Here is a 21,085-nt window from a genome sequence, read left to right on the forward strand (position 1 = left end):
GACTTTGATGGTACATTAGCTGTGCCTTTTTAATAACTGCTTTTTTGAATTCGGTGCAGTCATATAATTTCTATCCCGTGTGATCTTGCTGATGTCGTGTTAAGTTGCTTTTTTTTTAAATGCCTTGTCACAGTAAGTGCTCTGATATGGTTTCTGCCATGTGGACTTTCTGAAGGTGCATTGGCTGTGCCCTTCTAATAAATGGCTTGTATATTCATGCGGTTACTTCACTCTACACTCTTTGTCACAGTCTGTACACTCAAATAGATTTTGCTCAATTGGGACTTCCTGATGCTGTTTTAACTCTGCCTTGATAATAAATGCCTTGCCACATTCAGTGCAGTCATCAGTGTGGACTTTTGATGTTGCATTAGCTCTCTATTTCTTATGCATTGCATTGTAACGTTCAATAGATTTATATAGTTTTTCTCCTGTGGGAATATTCTGGTGTTTTATTAAATTCAGTTTTGCAATAAATCCCTTGGTGCATTCTGTACATGTATATGGTTTTGCACCAGTGAAGACTTGTTGATCCTGGATTAGGTTATTCTTCCTGCGTAAGACTTTATTGCATTCTGCACATACATAGGATTTCTCCCCATGTGGATTTTCTGATGTCGCTTCAGTTTTCCATCCGTTATCAATGCTTTGTGACATTCAATACAGTGATATGTTTTCTCCACCGTGTGAAATTTCTGATGTTGCATAAAATTTTGCTTTGTACCAAATCCCTTGTCACATTCTGTACATTCATATGGTTTCTCTCCTGTGTGAAATTTTTGATGGAGTTTTAAACGTCGTCTTGTAATAAATGCCTTGTCACGTTTTGTACATACTTATGATTTCTCCCCAGAGTGGACTTTCTGATGCTTTTTTAAACTTTTCTTTTGAATAAATGCTTTGTGACATTCAGTACAACCATATGGCCTCTCCCCAGTGTGGATTTTCTGATGTTCTGTTAGTGCTCCATTTCTTATAAATGCTTTGTCACATTCAGTACAGCTATATGGTTTCTCCCCAGTGTGGACTTTCTGATGTAGTATTAACCTTTGCCTGGTAATAAATGCCTTGTCACATTCAGTACATTCATAGGATTTCTCCCCTCTGTGGACTTTCTGATGTAAAATCAGCTGAGACTTTCAAGTAAATGCCTTTTCACAATCAGTGCAGTTTAATGGGCTCTCCTCAGTGTGAACGTTCAGATGGTGTGTTAAATTTTGCTTTGGAATAAATGTTTTGCAACATTCAGTACATTCATAGGGTTTCTCTCCTGTGTGGACTTTTTGATGTTGTGTTAAATTTGACTTTCTAATAAATGACTTCTCACTTTCAATGCAGCTGGATGACCTCTGTCCAGTGTGGACTGTTTGATGTTCCTTCTGCGCTCCATTTCTTTTAAATGCTCGGTCACATTCTGTTCACTGATATGGTATCTCTCCAGTGTGAACTGTTTGATGTTGCTTCAGCTCTCCATTTGTTATAAATGCTTGGTCACATTCTGTACATTGATATGGTCTCTCCCCAGTGTGGACTTTTTGATATCGCTTCAGCTCTTCATTTGTTACAAATGCCTGGTCACCTTCTGTACATTGAAATGGTCTCTCCCCAGTGTGGACTTTCTGGTGTCGCTTCAGCTCTACTTTTGTTAAAAATGCTTTCTTACATTCTGTACATTGATATGGTCTCTCTCCAGTGTGGACTTTATGATGTCGCTTCAGCTGTTCATTTGTTTTATATGATTGGTCACATTCTGTACATTGATATGGTCTCTCTCCAGTGTGGACTTTATGATGTCGCTTCAGCTGTTTATTTGTTTTATATGATTGGTCACATTCTTTACATAGATATGGTCTCTCTTCAGTGTGGACTTTCTGATGTTGCTTCAGCTTTCCATTCCTTATAAATGCTTTGTCACATTCAGTACATTGATATAGCTTCGCTCTTGTGTGAACTATCAGGTGGTGCAGTAATTTTTGCTTTGTAATAAATTTCTTTTCACATTCAGTGCATTCATATGGTTTCTCCCCAGTGTGGACTTTCCAGTGTCCCGTTAGCTGTCCATGGGTAATATATGCCTTGTCGCATTCAGTACATTTATAGGGTTTCTCCCCAGTGTGAACTCTCTGATGTTGAGTTAGATCTCGATTGGTAAAATATGCCTTGTTGCATTCTGTACATTCATAGGGTTTAACCCCGGTGTGAACTTTCAGATGTTGTGTTAGACGTGACTTTATAATAAATGTCTTCTCACATTTATTGCAGTTGAATGGTCTCTCTCCAGTGTGGAATTTTTTGTGTCGCTTCAGCTCTGCATTCGTTTTAAATGCTTTGCTGCATTCCGTGCATTCATAAGGTTTCTCCCCAGTGGGGACTTTCTGATGTCGCTTCAGCTCTCCATTGGTTATAAATGCTTTGTTACATTCTGTACATTCATACGGTTTCTCACCAGTGTGGATTTGTTGATGCCGTTTTAGGTTCTCCTTCCTTCCGAACACTTTATTACATTCTGTACATTTATATGGTTTCTCCCCACTGTGGATTTTCTGATGTTGCATTAGCTTTCCATTTGTTATAAATGATTTGTCACATTCTGTACACTGATATGATCTCTCTCCAGTGTGGATTATATGGTGTCGCCTTAGCTCTTCAAGTCTTAAAAATGCCTTATCACATTCTGTACATTTATATGGTTTCTCCCCAGTGTGGATTTTCTGATGTCGCTTTAGCACTTCATTTGTTATAAATGCTTTGTCACATTCTGTACATTGATATGATCTCTCTCGAGTGTGGGTTTTCTGATGTCGCTTTAGCTCTCCCTTTGTTTTAAATGCCTTGTCACATTCAGTACATTGATATGGTTTCTCCCCAGTGTGGATCTTCTGATGTTTCCTTAGCTCTCCACTTCTTATAAATGCTTTGTCACATTCTGTACATTGATGCGGTTTCTCCCCAGTGTGGATCATTTGATGCTGCTTTAGCGTTCTCTTCGATCCGAACCCTTTATTACATTCGGTACATTTATATGGTTTCTTCTTTACGTGGACACTCTGATGCTGCATTAGATCTTTCATTGCAGAGAACACTTTTCCACATTCAGTCCATCAATATGATTTTTCTCCAGTATGAAGCTTCTGTTGTCGCACTTGCTCTTTCTCTGCCCAATAAAGGTGTTGTCACATTCTAGATATTCATACGCTTTCTCTCCTGTGTGTTCTTTCTGACACCAGGTTATCTCTTCCTTCGTAATGAGCACCTCATCCAGCTTGCTTCAGTATGCCAGAGTGTTATGTTTTCAACGTGTATCTGTTGATGCCTTAGAGCCAAGTACAGACCTCATAGTGCAGTTTGGACTTCCTGCTGTAAGAGAGTTTGGCGATGTATTCATCCTTCAAGGAAAGAGATTTTGAGGAATACTGTTTTTACATCACTTCCTACGCGAGTGATGTATGATAGCTTTACCTTTTTCATTTATTGTTGCATTTATTTCACCTGTTAGATTAAGAAAAAGAAACACTGAATAAGCTTAAATGCAGAGTCAGTCACAAAAATCTATTGCCATTTAATGAGACATTTAATTGTTCATATAGACAAGTACGCTGAAGAAATTCTAGATTATACTTTCAATGAAAAGATGTAAAAGGCAGAGAAAGGTCATACAATCCTTCTGTGATCCCCTTCTATCAAGGAGTGTGGACTCCAGGAGTAAGCGAGGCACCTTGAGAAGGCTCATTGTTCAGTGAGTGAGACTCTCTCCCCTAAGACACACTAAAATATTAAATCCAGAGCGACAAGATGCCTCCCTTCTTATCCAGGGAATGCTTCCTATTATCATCTTCTCAACCAACTGGTGTGCCAAATGGAGAAATGCTCTTTCTTCCTCACTCAACACTACCACAACCAATAAAATCTATCATGGCCATAAACTTACTATCATACCCTCCACACTGTACCACAGCAACGCCACAATCGCCATCTATAACAATGGCCGCATACCCATTCAATCTTCAGATCATAACCTGGAATTCTTCAGCAGTCTCTTCTCCTACCTCAAACACAAACTCGACACAGCCACTCCGCTAACTTTTGCCTCGCCTACCCCCTCCGACTCCCCCACCTTAGATAATCCCTTCTCCCCTTCTACTCGACTAGTTCACTATCCCCTCGACTCCCACCACTCTCACTGGGTGGTCACCCATCTGTCAATGGACACCACGGGTACACATTGCACCCCCCCACTACCGACAACTCCACCTCCCCCTTCATTTACACCAGTACGACATCACCACTGACAATTCCAACTCCCTCCTGCATCTACACCAGTATGGCATCACTTCTCCCCACTTCCTCAGAGCCTGCCGCATCCATACTCCCATCAATAAGTTCCAGCCACCCACTTCCACTTTTTGCCCAACCAATATCAAGGCTCTGATGGTAAACCTCACCAATTTTAGTCTTCCTAATAACTCGGAGTCTCCCCCCCACTCCTACACTTCCCCCAACCTGGAAGCTCTCAGTAACCGGCCCTATGACTTAATGCTTGACACTATGAATTCCAAAATTGCACATCATCCGAGCAGACATTCTCAAACTACTTTGTATCACCCCCAATGTCGAACACAAGTGGCCCCCAACCTTAACACACCGCCTATCTAACACCTCCACTTTCATCAACCACTACGTTGACTGTATCCCTGGCCAGACTGGGAGCACTCAGCCTCCCTATAGGACCACACCCTTCCATAACCACTCCTTCTGACCCAACAGGCTAGTTAGACAGCTATCAAACGACAATATACTTGACCTTCTTGACTCCTATGACCCTTCCCCTGCAGAGCTCCCCCGACCTACCACTAACATCGAGACTATCATCCCTCACTCCTCCAGACTATATCACCCCAATATTAGATCTATTATTAAATCGAACCTCACTTACTTCCCATCTCTAACACGTCTAATACTACTACCTCTAATACACCCCTGAAATTTGCATTGCTAAACTGCCGCTCAGCAGTGAAACACGAGGCTGATACAGCTCTTATTCTCGAACAGGACCTTGTCATCAGCATGCTCAGGGAATCCTGCTTAAACAATTCCTCAGCTCTCTCCTTTGACATTTTCGTCCCCTCTGGTATGGCATCATCAGATTAGACTGTCCAAGTTGCCCGGAGTGGCCTAGACTGTATTTACAGAGCCTCACTCTCTGTGAAACAATCGCACATGTCATATCAGCCCTCTTGTGAGTACCTTTGTGGTGCTAGAGGCACTCTTGTGGTTTGATACCACGTGATGACCTTTGACTACCATCATTTTAATTGACTTTGGTGTTTCCTTTTACCCTAGCATGAATGTACATCCTGATATGCCTTATTTTTCTTGAAGATTTCTTTTGTGTAATCTCATAGTCTTAAAGTGGGAGCTGTCACAGTGTAGAACAGCCTTGCCAAGAACAGAACGTGTGGGATGTGCATTTGAAAGCATGAGAGAGAAAGAGGTGTGGAATGTACTTTTTGGTCTCGAAGTGCAGTGTCATGAGCAGTGGTGGTCAAATGTGCATTGTGTTGTACATTGAGAGATGAAGTATGTGATGCTATAGGCAGTGGTACACAAATGTGCATTGTGTTGTGTCGGTCATTCTTGACCTTTTTGCATACACGGAGCACGGACCCTGTGGTTTTGACCATATCACACGTAAGTCTTAAAACCTTATGGTTTTTCGTTTTCATTTTCGCCCTTTTACAAATTGGCAATTATGACGCTGCCGCTCCCTGTGATTATCTAGCTATTGGATGTCACATAGTAAACTTGTATATACGGCGCCGGTTTTTATGCACGAGCGCGGGTTAGAATCCCTAATGGCTATTTCACATTCCACTAAGACCATTGATGCTTGACTAGCCATTCCTCTTGATATAAGGTTAGATAAGGAGTGTCTCCACTAACAGTGGGGGTTTCTTTTACTCAAGCTGACTAATTTGAGAGCACCAGTAGGGTACACATTGGACATGTTAAACTTTGTGATGGCCATATTTGCCTTTTACATGTGCATTTTATTAACAGCGCTATATTTACCTTGTGGATACAGAGTAGGATAACGCACTAAATATCCGTTATGAACACAATAGTGTTTGTCCAAAAAATAAATACACTTGAACTCGTCGATGACTCTAATAAAGTTCGTATAGTAGAGTACATTGCTTAAGAAAACAGACAAATTCGCCTGCATTTTATCTTTTCGAATATGAATATGACCATTTGCTCAGTATTGTTCTTTTCAATTTGAACATGGCTTTTTGAATGTAAGCCTCAATTAATTTCTTTTACATTGACACATCCGATATGTTATAGTGTTCAGCATAAATTTATTACCGTATTGAGTAGCAATATTAACATACTAAACATAACAACAAAATCTTTTAAAAAATAGTAATTTAACTATTTCTAATACGGACTCCTTTTTTCTGTAGGATCAAGGCCATCGTACCTTGTTTTCTGTACTTCCACATCATACAAATACTGGGTTTTTGTCAATATTGAGGTATGTTTCTTGTACCACATATGTCCAAAGTCTACGTTCTGAGTAAATGGTGTTGACTGATTAAATTACAAATCTATCATGCTTAGGAGTCTAACTGATATTGTTAGAATAGGATTTAGCTGCTTGGACCTTGATATAAGCACAACTATTATTTGTCTTTTTAGACGAGATAATATTATTCTGCACATTATGCATTTTTGATAAATAAATTGATGCAAATCTTTGTCCTTCATAGATTTTAGACATCTGACTACATAATTACGGAAAAGAGAAAATGGGAAAACTTTAACTCGTGTGGATTTTTTTAAAATTATTGTTCGCGAGGTATGTAAAAAATTGAACAATAATAGACTTACTCTTCTGTTGGATACTACCGCACAGTGTTAATTGTGGCACACTTTACCTATAGAACTTTGGTATATAATCTGTTTACAACATTGATTGATTAATTCTAACAAAATTGAAATATATATATATATAAGAGTTAGTAGGTCAATAATGGACATAAATACACTTTGTTTATTGTGTTAAAAAAGATTAGGGTTATCCTGTTAGAACCTCAAAAATTGCTTCAAAAAATTGCTCAATAATATTGCTTCAAAAATTGTCTGAAAATGTTTTGTATTTTCGTTCCTGATTTTGAATGTATCCCCCAGTCTGCATAGATTCACAGGTCATATTGGATATAAGAAATGTATTAAGATAATACTTCAGGTCTTGAAGTGATAATAGCATCTTTTTCGTCTTTTCTTCTCTCTCTTTTATTATGCAAATTTTAATTGTATATAATAATGTATGTCTTATATGTGTATCTTTATAGCCTTGAAGAAGTCCCGTAGGGACGAAACGCGTCAGCTATGAACTGGCTATGAACTGTATGCTGTATTTTTAAATGAAAAATCTGAACTATCAAATAAAGAAAAATTCATCTTCAAGACTTCGAAGTTTATCGTGAATCTTTGGGGATACACTACACATCTGTTTGTTTATTGATTGTGACGAATAATTTTGTCCATTATATCCGTATTTAAGTTGTGTGCTGAGCCACTTTTGTCTTGTGCATTTTTTTTGGGTGACACCAAATATTAGGGGCGTATGAAGGTCACGTCCCTGGCTCCTTGCACCATATCTTTGCTCATTTACAACACTGTATTATTTCGATTGGTGCAGTTTTTCGAGTGCCCTGATCTTCTTATCTCTGTTCTATATCGTACAAATTTGGGCCGTCTAGCACAGTCAAGTTTACAGTCACTATCTTAATATCATGAATTTTGAAGACAATAGAGAGGAACTGATAGGTGATCTCTTTAACACTGTAAGAAGTGAGACCACTAATAACCCCCCATCGTCTACAACTAAAAACGAGGGTTTAAAGAGTAAATACATAAGCTTGCCAAATGGTGCAGTTTTTCGAGTGCCCTGATCTTCTTATCTCTGTTCTATGTTGTACATTGAGAAGTATTATGAAGTTCTTACTATTGGCTTTGACATTGGCTTTGACATGACCTCATGTCATCCTAAATTCTGACTTGGTCTTGCTAGAGCTTTCTGCGCGCACAGGCCTACAGAGTGCTCAAGATGTGTGGGTTAATCACGTTCAAAGTTGTTTTGTTTTGTTTTTGGAGGAGAGAGTGTTGAATGTACCCTTGAAGGCTTTTGTAAGCTTTGTTAAGATAAAGGCTGGAACACGTGAAAATGCAGAGGGAACGTGGGAACTCCTTTGGCCCTGGAATGCTTGCATGGAAGGTGACCAATTCCAGTAAGTTTCCTTGGCGTGGAAGGAAAGACTCTTGAACCTTCTAGTGTTTTTGAGACTATAAAGGCGGATGGTCTTGGCAGGCAGCTTAGGAGCTTATTTCTGGGGCAGACATGTCATCACAAAACAACAGAACTTGAGTCCCGGTCGTGAGTCCCTGCCTGGATGTCAACGGGCTCCTCCAGCTTGAGTTGGCAAGGATGTCAAGTGTACTACAGATGAGGTGATTTGTTTCTGACTAGTGCCATTGTGATGAGTGGCTGTTTGTGCGTGCATATTCAGTTTCCAGTGCCTGTGGTCATTTGAGGTGTTTTATTTGTGATGTGTGAGTGAGTCAGAGCGCACATCCAAAGTAATCATTTGATGTATTCAGTGTATATATCTTTCTGATTTCTTCTCGGACGTCCATTATTATCTGCTTGTGCATTTTATTATTATTCATGCAATCAACTGTTGCATTTGTCAAGTGTGTTATTATTGCTTGACAATCTTTGTACTTTTCTATCACCATATGCTTTTAGGAGGACAAGGGCCATTCCCTGCAAGTTGTGCTTTTTCTTCTCATGCACTTGTAGCCGGCGTGCTAACAAGTTCTGTTTCCTTTGGGATCCGTCGCAAGCTGTGATCTCGGATCAGCGCTCTGCTTGTTTCACACTACTGACAGCAATCACATTGCTGCTGTACATGTTCCGGAGGTGGAGTCAATCCACAGTTTGGCGCTCAGAATCAGGAGTTTGGTGTTTGGAGTTTGTTGGCGGCCAGAGATCACACTGGAGACTGCACCGGAGATTGAACCAGAGTGAACCGGAGTGGTGTAGCTGGCACTACAGGGAGACCTGCCACGGGAGACAGCGCGCGTCTCTTCTCTGGCCCGTCTCTTGCAAGTTTGCTGCAGGTCTCGGAGACGCAGTGGTCTCCTGTGGTGGCCGGAGATTGCACCAGCGGAACCGGCATCTTCACATCTCCATTCCGGCCTCACATCCCTGGCGTCGAGCTGGGAACAACCGGGAGCAACTGCGAATAACCCGCAAAAAACCCAGAGGGCGCGACTTGGGGATCATCTGGAGAGCGGTGAGTGCAGCAGGAGCTGAACTAGGAGCTAGGACAGAATCTGCTCACTCGCTCGCGTGCGTGTGCAGTTCAAAGTCCGTTTGCTCAGTCCGCTCAATACGCTTGGCTGCTTGGGTGCGCTTTGCTCCACCACACTCGGTTTCGGCCCCCCAACTGACCGCCCCAGCCGTGCTGCCATAGCTGTCTCAGCTGCCTCAGCTGCTTGCTTGAGTGTTTGTTCATGATCTGAGTTTAGAATAGCGGCAGCCTAGTGGCAGACTTGTGGCAGTGCTAGGGATGACCCGTGAAAATGAAAAGTGAAAAGTGAAAGTGACAAGAAGTGACAAGAAGTGAAAAGCATAGAGAAAGAGAGTGGGGCCCCCTTAAGGGCTCTGCGAGGGTCTGGCACGGCAAGTAGCTGCGATTTCCATTCCTTCTGCTCTTCTGCTCCCTTGCTACATTGTAAGCTTGGTCCACCTGTAATTTCCGCGCTGCTCACACGGACATCTAGAACGACAAGACAGACCACCTAGCTTTTTCTTTCTTTTTCCGGCCAAAGCAAAGGATGAGATCAGGCAAGCAGAGGTCTACAGCCCCACAAAAGAAAAGGAAATGGAGAGAAAAGCTAGAGACATCAACCGTGGACACAGATCGGATATTAAACCTGTCACCAAGTGCTCCTGGAAGCACCACAGTCAGCACCACAGTCAGCACGTTCCATTTGCATTTGAATGAAGCAGGCTTGGTGGGCCACAACCCATTCAGCAACCAACCAAAAATAACGACAAAATGTGCCTTTCTGAAAGACGTAGGGTCAGCTGTATTTTCAAGGGACTACCCATTCCTCGGAGTCCCACGGTGACCATTTTCAAGGGTAGCTCAGGCGGTAACAACAAGATAGGCAAATCTCAAACTAATCAAGCGATAGACACCAGCAAATTTGACGAGTTTATACTACCACAGGAGGGAGGAGACCCTAACATATCCACGCTGAGTAGCTTAGGGGACTTCGCAGTCACGACTCTGGAAAGCACCGAAACTACGACTACCCCAACTCAACCAGTGTCCAGGAGCGACTCTGTAGTCACTCCTGCCGTCAGACCAAATCCTATCTCTAAAAACATCGATCCCTCAACAAAACCTAACAGAGAGTCAAAGAGCGATCTTGCAGCCATTATCGCTGTCCCCCCCTACGTCAGCTCAAACCCAATGTGCAAATACACAGATCTACTAACAAATCCTGGCACAAAGGCAAGTCCAACTGACACGACGGAGGGGGGAGTGGACACTTCTGCTCTCATACCATCTGCACTACAAGAGTACTCACCACCTTGGGGGGACGGAGGAAGTTAATCCGCCCCGCGCTCACACCATGACTCGAGCGGGCTGCGCCTTTGTTATACGTGGAGGAAGCCCGTGCAGTGGAGAGGGATCTCTCCTTTTTAGAATCAAAGGAATGGGAAAAATGCTGTCTTCATACGGCAAAGAAACCCCAGGCCATCCTCGGCCTTCACCATCCCCAAATGAGGCCACAGCTCTGGACATCCTACAAAGGTCAGCCAACACAATGACCTATCAAGCCAACAAAATGGACATACAAATCAGCCTTTTGAACACACTGGCTGTGTACGTAGTCAAAATAGATGATAAAATTACAAATTAAAACAACCTGATCAGACGGGCCCAAGCAGACGTAGACCTCCCGCAACAAGGATGCGATTGTTCACCAATAATCGAGAAATTGAGCACGCTCCCAGTGATGATGGGAAAACTGTTGGTAGACCTAAAAGAAATCACAAACATAAAGTCCCTCTCCTCAAGTAAAAGCGACGGCGTCCCATGTCCTGTAAACAAAGTAAAGGCGGCAGCAAATTCAGGGGCGCGAGGGACAGAAGTTATGGCCTCGTCTTCACCCCAGGACACATCGGCCACTGGCAGCTCAAAGATTGACCAACAAAAATCCCCACTTGCGGGCAAAGCTAAGTCCACTTCACCACCTCTAATTGATCAGGACATGGAAGACAATACCGACAAGGGGAAAAGACAAAAGAAGCGAAAAGGCCGTAATAAGATCTGCAGGTCCAAACAAGATCTGAGCCTCTACCCTCTGTTTAATACCCACAGACGAGCTGCCGCCACAGGGCATAATGACCCAAAAAGAATAGGCAAGCCAAAAAAACAACCAGAGGACCAAACAACTCCATTGGATAGCAACAAACAAAATAAGATTGGCACCCCGCCACTTGCGAAGGAAAAGGATGCAGCCGGGGCCTGACAAGGCACATCTGACAAATAGGGGGAAAACGGAGCCAACTTCAACCATCCAAATGGCACTTTCAGACCCAACGCCTCTGCAATCGGCAGAGGGTCAAAGATCCATCGGGCCCACAGAGCTGTTTGGTAGCTCCAATTCATCGAATCAGGCCCAAATCAGCAGCTCACATCAAATCATTTGATCAATTTTATTACATCAGCGAAGGGCAAGGGAGGCGAAGTACTAACCGCCCGCGGCAAAACCCAAAATAGCCCTAGAGTACGGAACAGGTCATCTCTCTCACCTGTTCATAAAGCAATGAATGTGCAGACATCAGGACCCCCGACAGGAATATTCCAACGCACTGTATCCAAAGATCAAAGCCACAATCAGGGCCTCTTGTGGTCCCTTTCCATGGAGATACAACTTTTACGCTTCTCTATCCGGAGTATAAATCCAAAGGTAGCTGTGATATATTAAACCGCGGTAACATCATCAAATTGATAGAAGCAATAGGCCTGTAAAATGTTGTAACCTCACAAGATATTACATCGATAGAAATTATCGCTCCAGGTCAAGGTCAAACAAACAAAACCACAAAGGTCACTTGGAGCTCAACAGAGGCAATGAATAAGATCATACGGCACACAGATACCTTCAAGCAGTGGGGCATAACCATACTACCAAACTCAGTGTCCAGGAAAACCTTCTCAGATGAGGTGACAGCGACAGTATTAAGAACGAAATCTGGATTGTCGAATGCAGATATAATACTATCTGGTGATTCCAACATGTGGCTAATGTCTGACCTACAGAAAAACAAGGTAACTAAGTCACAGGAAAGCTTCTGGGCCATACCACCACAGGTCCTTCCAGGATGGCGTAAGGGAGACCCAATGGGACGCTCCCTACAAGGATATCTGGAACACCTTGGTCTTAGAGCCCTTAATGGGCGCTTTCTTCCAGACAAGCCACCCGGCCTCTCATACCTATCGAAAAATGGCGCATCCTTAATTGATTACACTTTTGTCAGCCATTCCCTCCTGCATCAAATATTAGGCTTTGGGTTCGGCAGTAGAACGGAAAGCGATCACAGCCCTCAAGAAATATTGCTTAGCACCAGATTGGTGCAACACGCAGAGGCAAGGGCTCAAGCTTTTGACGGCTACACGATCAACCTAAAAAGACTCAAGTGTTTGGTTAAACTACAGCAGGTAGCAACGGAGGCAAAACACATCTTCGAGAGTACCAGTAGGACAACCGATGATCAAATTGCATACTGGACAACCTTTGCAACAAAACTGACAGACAGACACGCAAAACCAATAACGCATGCAAAACCAAATGGGACGCAACAGCCGACCTCATGGAATCCGGCGATACGATCAGCAAAAAGAATCATGAATCAGCTATGGCGGGAATTAAAAATAAAGCCAATGGACCAACCAACAATAATCAAACTGAGAGAAGCCCGCAACCACCTGAAGACAGTAAAAAGAGAACCTCGCAGGGCTCACTGGAATTCCTTTTGGGCCAAATTATATCAAGACATAAGGTCAAACAACTCCGCAAGGTTCTGGCGAACCATCAATAGTCTTGGAGGGAATGTCCCGAAAGCTGCTTCGTCACACATACTGGAGTCCGAGGGGTATTCCTTTTTGTATAGCCACTTCAATGATCGACAAGATAACACTTCTGACCAGGCTTCTGGCGAAGAGGGCAGCAAAGCTCCATAAGCGGAAAACTTGCCTCCAGAGCGACTCATCAAAATGCAATCCATGGAAGAGCTTCCCTCAAATGTTCAACAATAGAAAAGCAAACAGAGAGACTAAATCATCGTAGCAGCATTGAACATAGCATAGTCCCGGAGGACCAAATTGAAAAGCAGATCAAAAAGGGCCGGAAAGATGGAGCTCCAGGTCCAGGAGGCATCCCTCCGGCCTTGTTCAAGGAGGATCCGGCCTTCTGGGCTTCCAAGTTATCTCCACTCTTCACTTCCATCTTACAAAAGAACACCATTCCACCCTCTTGGCAAGGATCGATTCTTTCGCCAATTTTCAAAGGTGGGGACAACAAATCTCCAGTTAATTATCGATTAGTCGCCCTTATCAATAATGAAGCCAATTCACTTTGGGCATGGGCCGACGAACACTCAGTAATTCCTCCAAACCAAACCGGTTTTACAAGTGACACTGGCACTTCGGTCAATCTTATGACTCTCTCCTGTTTGATAGACCAGGCGGTGACTAGCACTAGTCCGTTATACATGGGATTCATAGACTGCAAAGCCGCGTTCGACAAGGTCAACAGGGCCAAGCTTTGGCAGAAGCTCTTCAGATTGAACATACCAAATTGCCTTCTAGGAGCCATACAGCTATTGCACCAGGAGACGTGGGTCAGGATCAAGATTGAGGATGGCTCTAGACTGTCTCGCCCAATTTAAACAACAAAAGGACTCAAACAAGGATGCGTCCTGGCCCCTACACTTTTTAAACTTATTTTTAACCGGACTTTCCGGAAGCATTAAACAAGGTAAACTCTCATGCTTCCAAACTAGGCAGTTTCCAGCTGTCAAGTCTCCTATACGCCGACGACGTGGTTCTCCTAATAACACAAGGATTGGCTTACAAAGACTCATGGACGCTACTGCCGAATACTCAAACCAGAACGAGCTCCAGATAAACAATAAGAAAACTAAAATCTTGGTGGTACGCCCGGGAAGGCCCAAGAAGCTGGCATGGGTCCTAAATTCCGAAAGTATTGTAGAATCCCAACTGCCACAAGTACTCAGGAGTTCTCTTCAACAACAACGGAAGATACAAAACCCACTTAGAAGAGCAAAAAAAGGAGGGAGCAGCACTAGCCTTCGCACTCAGCTCTATTCATAAGGAGCTATTCGGCCCAACATTCGCCCCAACATTGCAGGCAGCACAGGCAAAAGTCATTCCTACACTAAAGTATGGAAGCGAGGTGCTAGAAGGATTGGATAGTGGCCAATTAGACAAAATCATTGCAAAAATATTCAGAACAATGTTCCAGTTACCATCATAAACATCACCTGCCCAAATTAGGCTGGAACTGGGCATTTGCAACCAATCCCTGGCCAGACTGATGAGCTTCTTAACGAGCTGCCACCAACTGAGGTCGTCAAAAGAAGGCAGCCTAGTGCAACACTTATGGTCTAGCCTGAACACAAAACGATGGTGAGCAGGGCATGAATATTGGGAGAGAGGGCTAAAAACTCTAGGCCTGAACAAAGTTTGGGACCTACACGTCAGCCAAAACGAATTCAAAAGGCTAGCAAAGATAAGCGCAAAAAACTCTCCTCAATAGAAGATAAGGCATGTCTCGCAAGAAGAAGTCATGGCTGGATGACCCTCATATCTTACGACCAGCTGACGCCTCAGAGGGATCTAACCCTGCCATTCACTGCATGCACTAAACTTTTTTTCTTAAAATTAAGAATGGGAGTGATCAACTTGTCGTGCCATCTTCCGAAATGGAAAAGGGACCATGCCCAGGAACATTGTCGGCTTTGTGGCAACCATAGGAAAGACTTAATACACATCCTATGCCTGCGTCCAAGCCTGCTGAAGGAAAGAAGGTCCCTTCTACGGAGAGGCTGGAACACCAACGAGGTCAGATCGTGCAGAGCCGCACTACTGGCCTGTTTTGATCCAAGGAACACCAATTTAAACTGTGCACTAGTAAGGTTTATGGATCGCGCTGCAAAAACAACTAGGGGAGGGGATCTATCAACAGTAACCCCCACCAGAGATGCAGCTTCCTGGATCTCAAAAATAACTGGTAGATCCTCCTCGCAGGCATCCAGGCAAAGGAAAAATTGTCAGAGCCACCAAATTAACTGTCTAAAGGGGCTCAGCGCACAGGCTGGCTCACTCTCGGACTCAATTTTTAATCTTGGACACGATCATAAATGCCCCTATAGGACTATTACCAACGTAACGGTGGTACTGTATCCACAAGAAACCACTGAAAATAGGGGGGCCAGGGGGTCTTTTCCTATAAAGTACTGGGGTTTTATTTTTATTTTAATGCGTGAACTTTTATCTTTTGTAACATGCAAAGGTTTTTTTAAATCATGCAATAAAGTTATTATTATATTGTTTCAAGCGCTGAAGCAGAGTTCGGTATTTCTCAAGCTGGAGTGAAGCACGGATTTTCCTCACAGCGTGTAGGAGCGAGCTCTGTGGGGGAGCCTTGTTGCGGATATTCCTCACAGCGTGTAGGAGCGAGCTCTGTGGGGGAGCCTTGTTGCGGATTTTCCTCACAGCGTGTAGGAGCGTGTAATTTTCAGAAAAACACACATTCACTGGATGATGTCACACACCAACCTAAAAACCCAACTCCGACCAGTCTGACAGTGCAGGTTACAAGGTGTAGGAGCCACATGTCCTTCATAGCTCACTTTGCTATTCCAGAAGGATTAATATGTCTAAACTGCAAGTAAAAGGATATCTGTTAAAATCAGTAACCCAATTACACCTTTTAAGTAAAATAAAATTCTGCCAACAACGTGTTACATAATGTGCTTTGCAGGCGACATTAACCCTCTATGCTACTTTGATTTAAAACTGGGACTAGACAAAACACAAATCTTTCCAGGAAATACGTTAACCTCACGAGTTATTTCACCATTATTATTTCGTGACATTTAGTCGGCACACAAAGTACTGCGCACCAGGTGTCTTAACCTCATAACTTATTTTAAAATGCAGACTTTCAACCAGTTAAGCAGAATAGATTTACAGCCACTTATCTCTGTCTTTCCAATTTCTTTGTAGCAGAGTTAAAAAAAATAAATGTATACGTTGAGGCATCAATTTTTTGGCCAACCCCAATGCAACATCTCATTTCTCATCTATTGCAATGCGCTCAAATGTACTCATGATGCACCTTCTAAACACGTGTGAGGTCTTAACATCTCATGTCACTTCTTGTGATGTCACTTCCTGTGAGGTCATGGGTTGTGATACCACTTCCTGTGATGTCACGTGCGATGTAACGCACTGTGATGCCACACACTATCATGTCATACTGGTCAATTAGTTAGTCTTCTCAGTTTGTTTTTCAGGACTTGTGCTTTGAGTTCATACATACACAATTCACGGACGGTTGATAAACTGTGGCAAGTAAAGGCCAAGGGCTTCGGAGGAGCACATCAGGAGTTGTCAAAACACAGAGTCGGTGGGGATCAATGCTCGTAGAATAAGGGTCGATCACAGAGATGAGGAAACATGGAAGAGAACCAGAGAGAGATAAAAAAGAAACACAGACACGCAAAGCGCTGTCTGGCTGCCACGAGGCTACACAGCTGGACCTAATCTCCTCCTGGAGCTCCTTGCTTCTGTGCTTCCTGTCATTAGAAGGAACAGAGGCCTCTGCCTCCCCAGATGTTTCCATCTGTGGTAAGGATGCCAAATGCAGCATGGTCCAGGGCCGTAATACAGGCGCATACAGAACAGAGGGATGGCAGAATCTCTACAGGAGGTGCATTAACCCACAGAACTATCCGTATAAAATACAGTCCTGTAATATGCTGGCAGACTCTCTGCAGGAGGCTCATTAACCCACTGAGCTAGCCATATAAAATACAGTCCTGTAATATGCTGGCAGACTCTCTGCAGGAGGCGAATTAACCCACTGAGCTATCCGTATAAAATACAGTTCTGTAATATGCTGGCAGACTCTGCAGGAGGCGCATTAACCCAGTGAGCTATCCGTATAAAATACAGTCCTGTAATATGCTGGCAGACTCTCTGCAGGAGGCACATTAACCCACTGAGCTAGCCATATAAAATACAGTCCTGTAATATGCTGGCAGACTCTCTGCAGGAGGCGAATTAACCCACTGAGCTATCCGTATAAAATACAGTTCTGTAATATGCTGGCAGACTCTGCAGGAGGTGCATTAACCCAGTGAGCTATCCGTATAAAATACAGTCCTGTAATATGCTGGCAGACTCTCTGCAGGAGGCGCATTAACCCACTAAGCTAGCCATATAAAATACGGATAGGGTTACATGCTGGCAGATTTTCTTTGCAGGTGGCGCATTAACACACTGAGCTATCCATATAAAAAACAGTCCTGTAATATGCTGGCAGACTCTTTGCAGGAGGCGCATTAACCCACTGTGCAATCCATATAAAATATAGTTCAGTAATATGCTGGCAGACTCTTTGAAGGAGATGCATTAACCCACTGAGCTATCCTTATCAAATATAGTCCTGTAATATGCTGGCAGACTCTGCATGAGGAACATTAACCCACTGAGCTGTCCATATAAAATACAGCCCTGTAATATGTGGGTAGACTTTCTTTGCAGCAGGAGCATTAACCCACTGAGCTATCCATATAAAATACAGTCCGGTAATATGCTGGCAGGCTGTCTGCAGGAGGCGCATTAACCCACTGAGCTATCTATATAAAATAGAGTCCTATAATATGCTGGCAGAAACTCTGCAGGAGGCACATAAACCCACTGAGCTATCCATATATAATACAGTTCTGTAATATGCGGGTAGACTTTCTTTGCAGCAGGAGCAATAACCCACTGAAGTATCCATATAAAATACAGCCCAGTAATGACCTGGCAGACTGTCTGCAGGAGGCACATTAACCCATTGAGCTATCCATATAAAATGCAGTCCTGCAATATGCTGGCAAACTTTCTTTACAGGAGGAGCATTAACCCACTGAGCTATCCATATAAAATACAGTCTTGTGATATGCTGGCAGACTCTTGGCAGGAGGCGCATTAACCCACTGTGCAATTCCATATAAAATACAGCAGGAGGTGCATTAACCCACTGAGCTATACGTATCAAATACAGTCCTGTAATATGCTGGCAGACTCTCCGCAGGAGGCACATTAACCCCCTGAGCTATCCTTGTCAAATAAAGTCCTGTAATATGCTGGCAGACTCTCTGCAGGAGGCACATTAACCCACTGAGCTGTCCATATAAAATACAGCCCTGTAATATGCGGCTAGACTTTCTTTACAGAAGGAGCATTAACCCACTGAAGTATCCATCTAAAATACAGCACAGTAATGTGCTGGCAGACTCTCTGCAGGAGGCACATTAACCCACTGAGCTATCCATATAAACTGCAGTCCTGTAACATGCGGGTAGACTTTCTTTGCAGGAGGAGCATTAACCCACTGAGCTATCCATATAAAATACAGTCCTGTGATATGCTGGCAGACTCTCTGCAGGAGGCGCATTAACCCACCGAGCTATCCATATAAAATACAGTCCTGTAATATGCTGGCAGGCTCTATGCGGGAGGCGCATTAACCCACCAAGCTATCCATTTAAAATACAGTCCTGCGATATGCTGGCAGACACTCTGCAGTAGGCGCATTAACCCACCGAGCTATCCATATAAAATACAGTGCAGTAATATGCTGACAGACTATTTGCAGGAGCCACATTAAACCACTAAATTAGCCATATAAAATACAGTCCTGTAATATACTGGCAGACTCTCTGCAGGAGGCACATAAACCCACTGAGCTATCCATATAAAATACAGTCCTGTAACATGCGGGTAGACTTTCTTTACAGGAGGCGCATTAACCCACTGAACTCTCCATATAGAAATACAGTCCTGTAATATGCTAGCAGACTCTCTGCAGGAGGCGCATTAACCCACCGAGCTATCTATATAAAATACAGTCCTGTAATATGCCAGCAGACTCTCTGCAGGAGGCACATTAACCCACTGAGCTATCCATATTAAATACAGTCCTGTGATATGACGGCAGCCTCCCTGCAGGAGGCGCATTAACCCACTGAGCTATCAGTATAAAATACAGTCCAGTAATATGCTGACAGACTATTTGCAGGAGGCACATTAACCCACTGAGCTATCCATATAAAATACAGTCCTGTAATATGCTGGCAGACTCTTTGCAGGAGGCATATTAACCCACTGAGCCATCCGTATAAAATACAGTTCTGTAATATGCTGGCAGACTCTCTTTGCTGGAGGCGCATTAACCCACTGAGATAAAGTACAGCCCTGTAATATGCCGGCAGACTCTCTGCAGGAGGCACATTAACCCACTGAGCTATCCGTATAAAATACAGTCCGGAAATATACGGGTAGACTTTCTTTGCAGGAGGCACATTAAACCACTGAGCTATCTATATATAATACAGTCCTGTAATATGCGGGTAGACTTTCTTTGCAGCAGGACCATTAACCCACTGAAGTATCCATATAAAATACAGCCCAGTAATATGCTGGCAGACTCTCTGCAGGAGGGTGCATTAACCCACTGAACTATCCATATAAAAAATACAGTCCGGTAATATGCTGGCAGACTCTCTGCAGGAAGCGCAATATCCCACTGAGCTATCCGTATAAAATCCAGTCCTGTAATATGCTGGCAGACTCTCTGCAGAAGACGCATTAACCCACCAAGCTATCTATAGAACCAGAGAGAGATAAAAAAGAAACACAGACACGCAAAGGCTCCTTGCTTCTGTGCTTCCTGTCATTAGAAGGAACAGAGGCCTCTGCCTCCCCAGATGTTTCCATCTGTGGTAAGGATGCCAAATGCAGCATGGTCCAGGGCCGTAATACAGGCGCATACAGAACAGAGGGATGGCAGAATCTCTACAGGAGGTGCATTAACCCACAGAACTATCCGTATAAAATACAGTCCTGTAATATGCTGGCAGACTCTCTGCAGGAGGCACATTAATCCACTAAACTATCCATATAAAATAAAGTCCTGTAATATGCTGGCAGGCTCTCTTCAGGAGGCATATTATCCCACTGAACTATCCATATAAAATACAGTTCAGTAAAATGATGACAGACTCTCTGCAGTAGTCACATTAACCCACTGAGCTATCCATATATTATACAGTCCTGTAATATGCGGGTAGACTTTCTTTGCACCAGGACCATTAACCCATTGAAGAATCCATATAAAATACAGCCCAGTAATGTGCTAGCAGACTCTCTGCAGGAGGGTGCATTAACCCACTGAACTATCCATATAAAAATACAGTCCTGTAATATGCTGGCAGACTCTCTGCAGGATGCGCATTAACCCACTGAGATATCCATATAAAATACAGTCCTGTAATATACTGGCAGACTCTCTGCAGGAGGCGCATTAACCCACCAAGCTATCCATATAAAATACAGTCTTGTAATATGGTGGCAGACTCTCTGCAGGAGGCGCATTAACCCACTGAGCTATCCGTATAAAATCCAGTCCGGTAATATGCTGGCAGGCTCTCTGCAGGAGGCGCATTAACCCACTGAGCTATCCGTATAAAATCAAGTCCTGTAATATGCTGGCAGACTCTCTGCAGAAGACGCATTAACCCACCAAGCTATCTATATAAAATACAGTAGTTTAATATGCCAGCAGACTCTCTGCAGGAGGCACATTAACCCACTGACCTATCCATATTAAATACAGTCCTGTGATATGACAGCAGAAT

The 21,085-nt window shown here is 43.3% G+C and overlaps 1 protein-coding gene across 2 annotated transcripts in view; it reads right to left on the reverse strand.

Moving 5' to 3' along the window:
- Positions 1 to 880: 880 nt before the first annotated feature.
- Positions 881 to 21,085, reverse strand: part of LOC146822502 (uncharacterized) — a 263,783-nt gene continuing 243,578 nt past the window's right edge. For both annotated transcript variants that reach the window (XM_085613609.1, XM_085613610.1), the window contains one exon: positions 881 to 3,489. In XM_085613609.1, coding sequence (XP_085469735.1) covers positions 1,419 to 3,071 — 1,653 coding nt within the window. In that variant the 5' untranslated portion in view covers positions 3,072 to 3,489 and the 3' untranslated portion in view covers positions 881 to 1,418. The remainder of the gene's footprint in view (positions 3,490 to 21,085) is intronic.

Source organism: Triturus cristatus, chromosome 6 (assembly GCF_964204655.1).
Source record: "Triturus cristatus chromosome 6, aTriCri1.1, whole genome shotgun sequence".
Classification (NCBI taxonomy): Eukaryota; Metazoa; Chordata; class Amphibia; order Caudata; family Salamandridae; genus Triturus; species Triturus cristatus.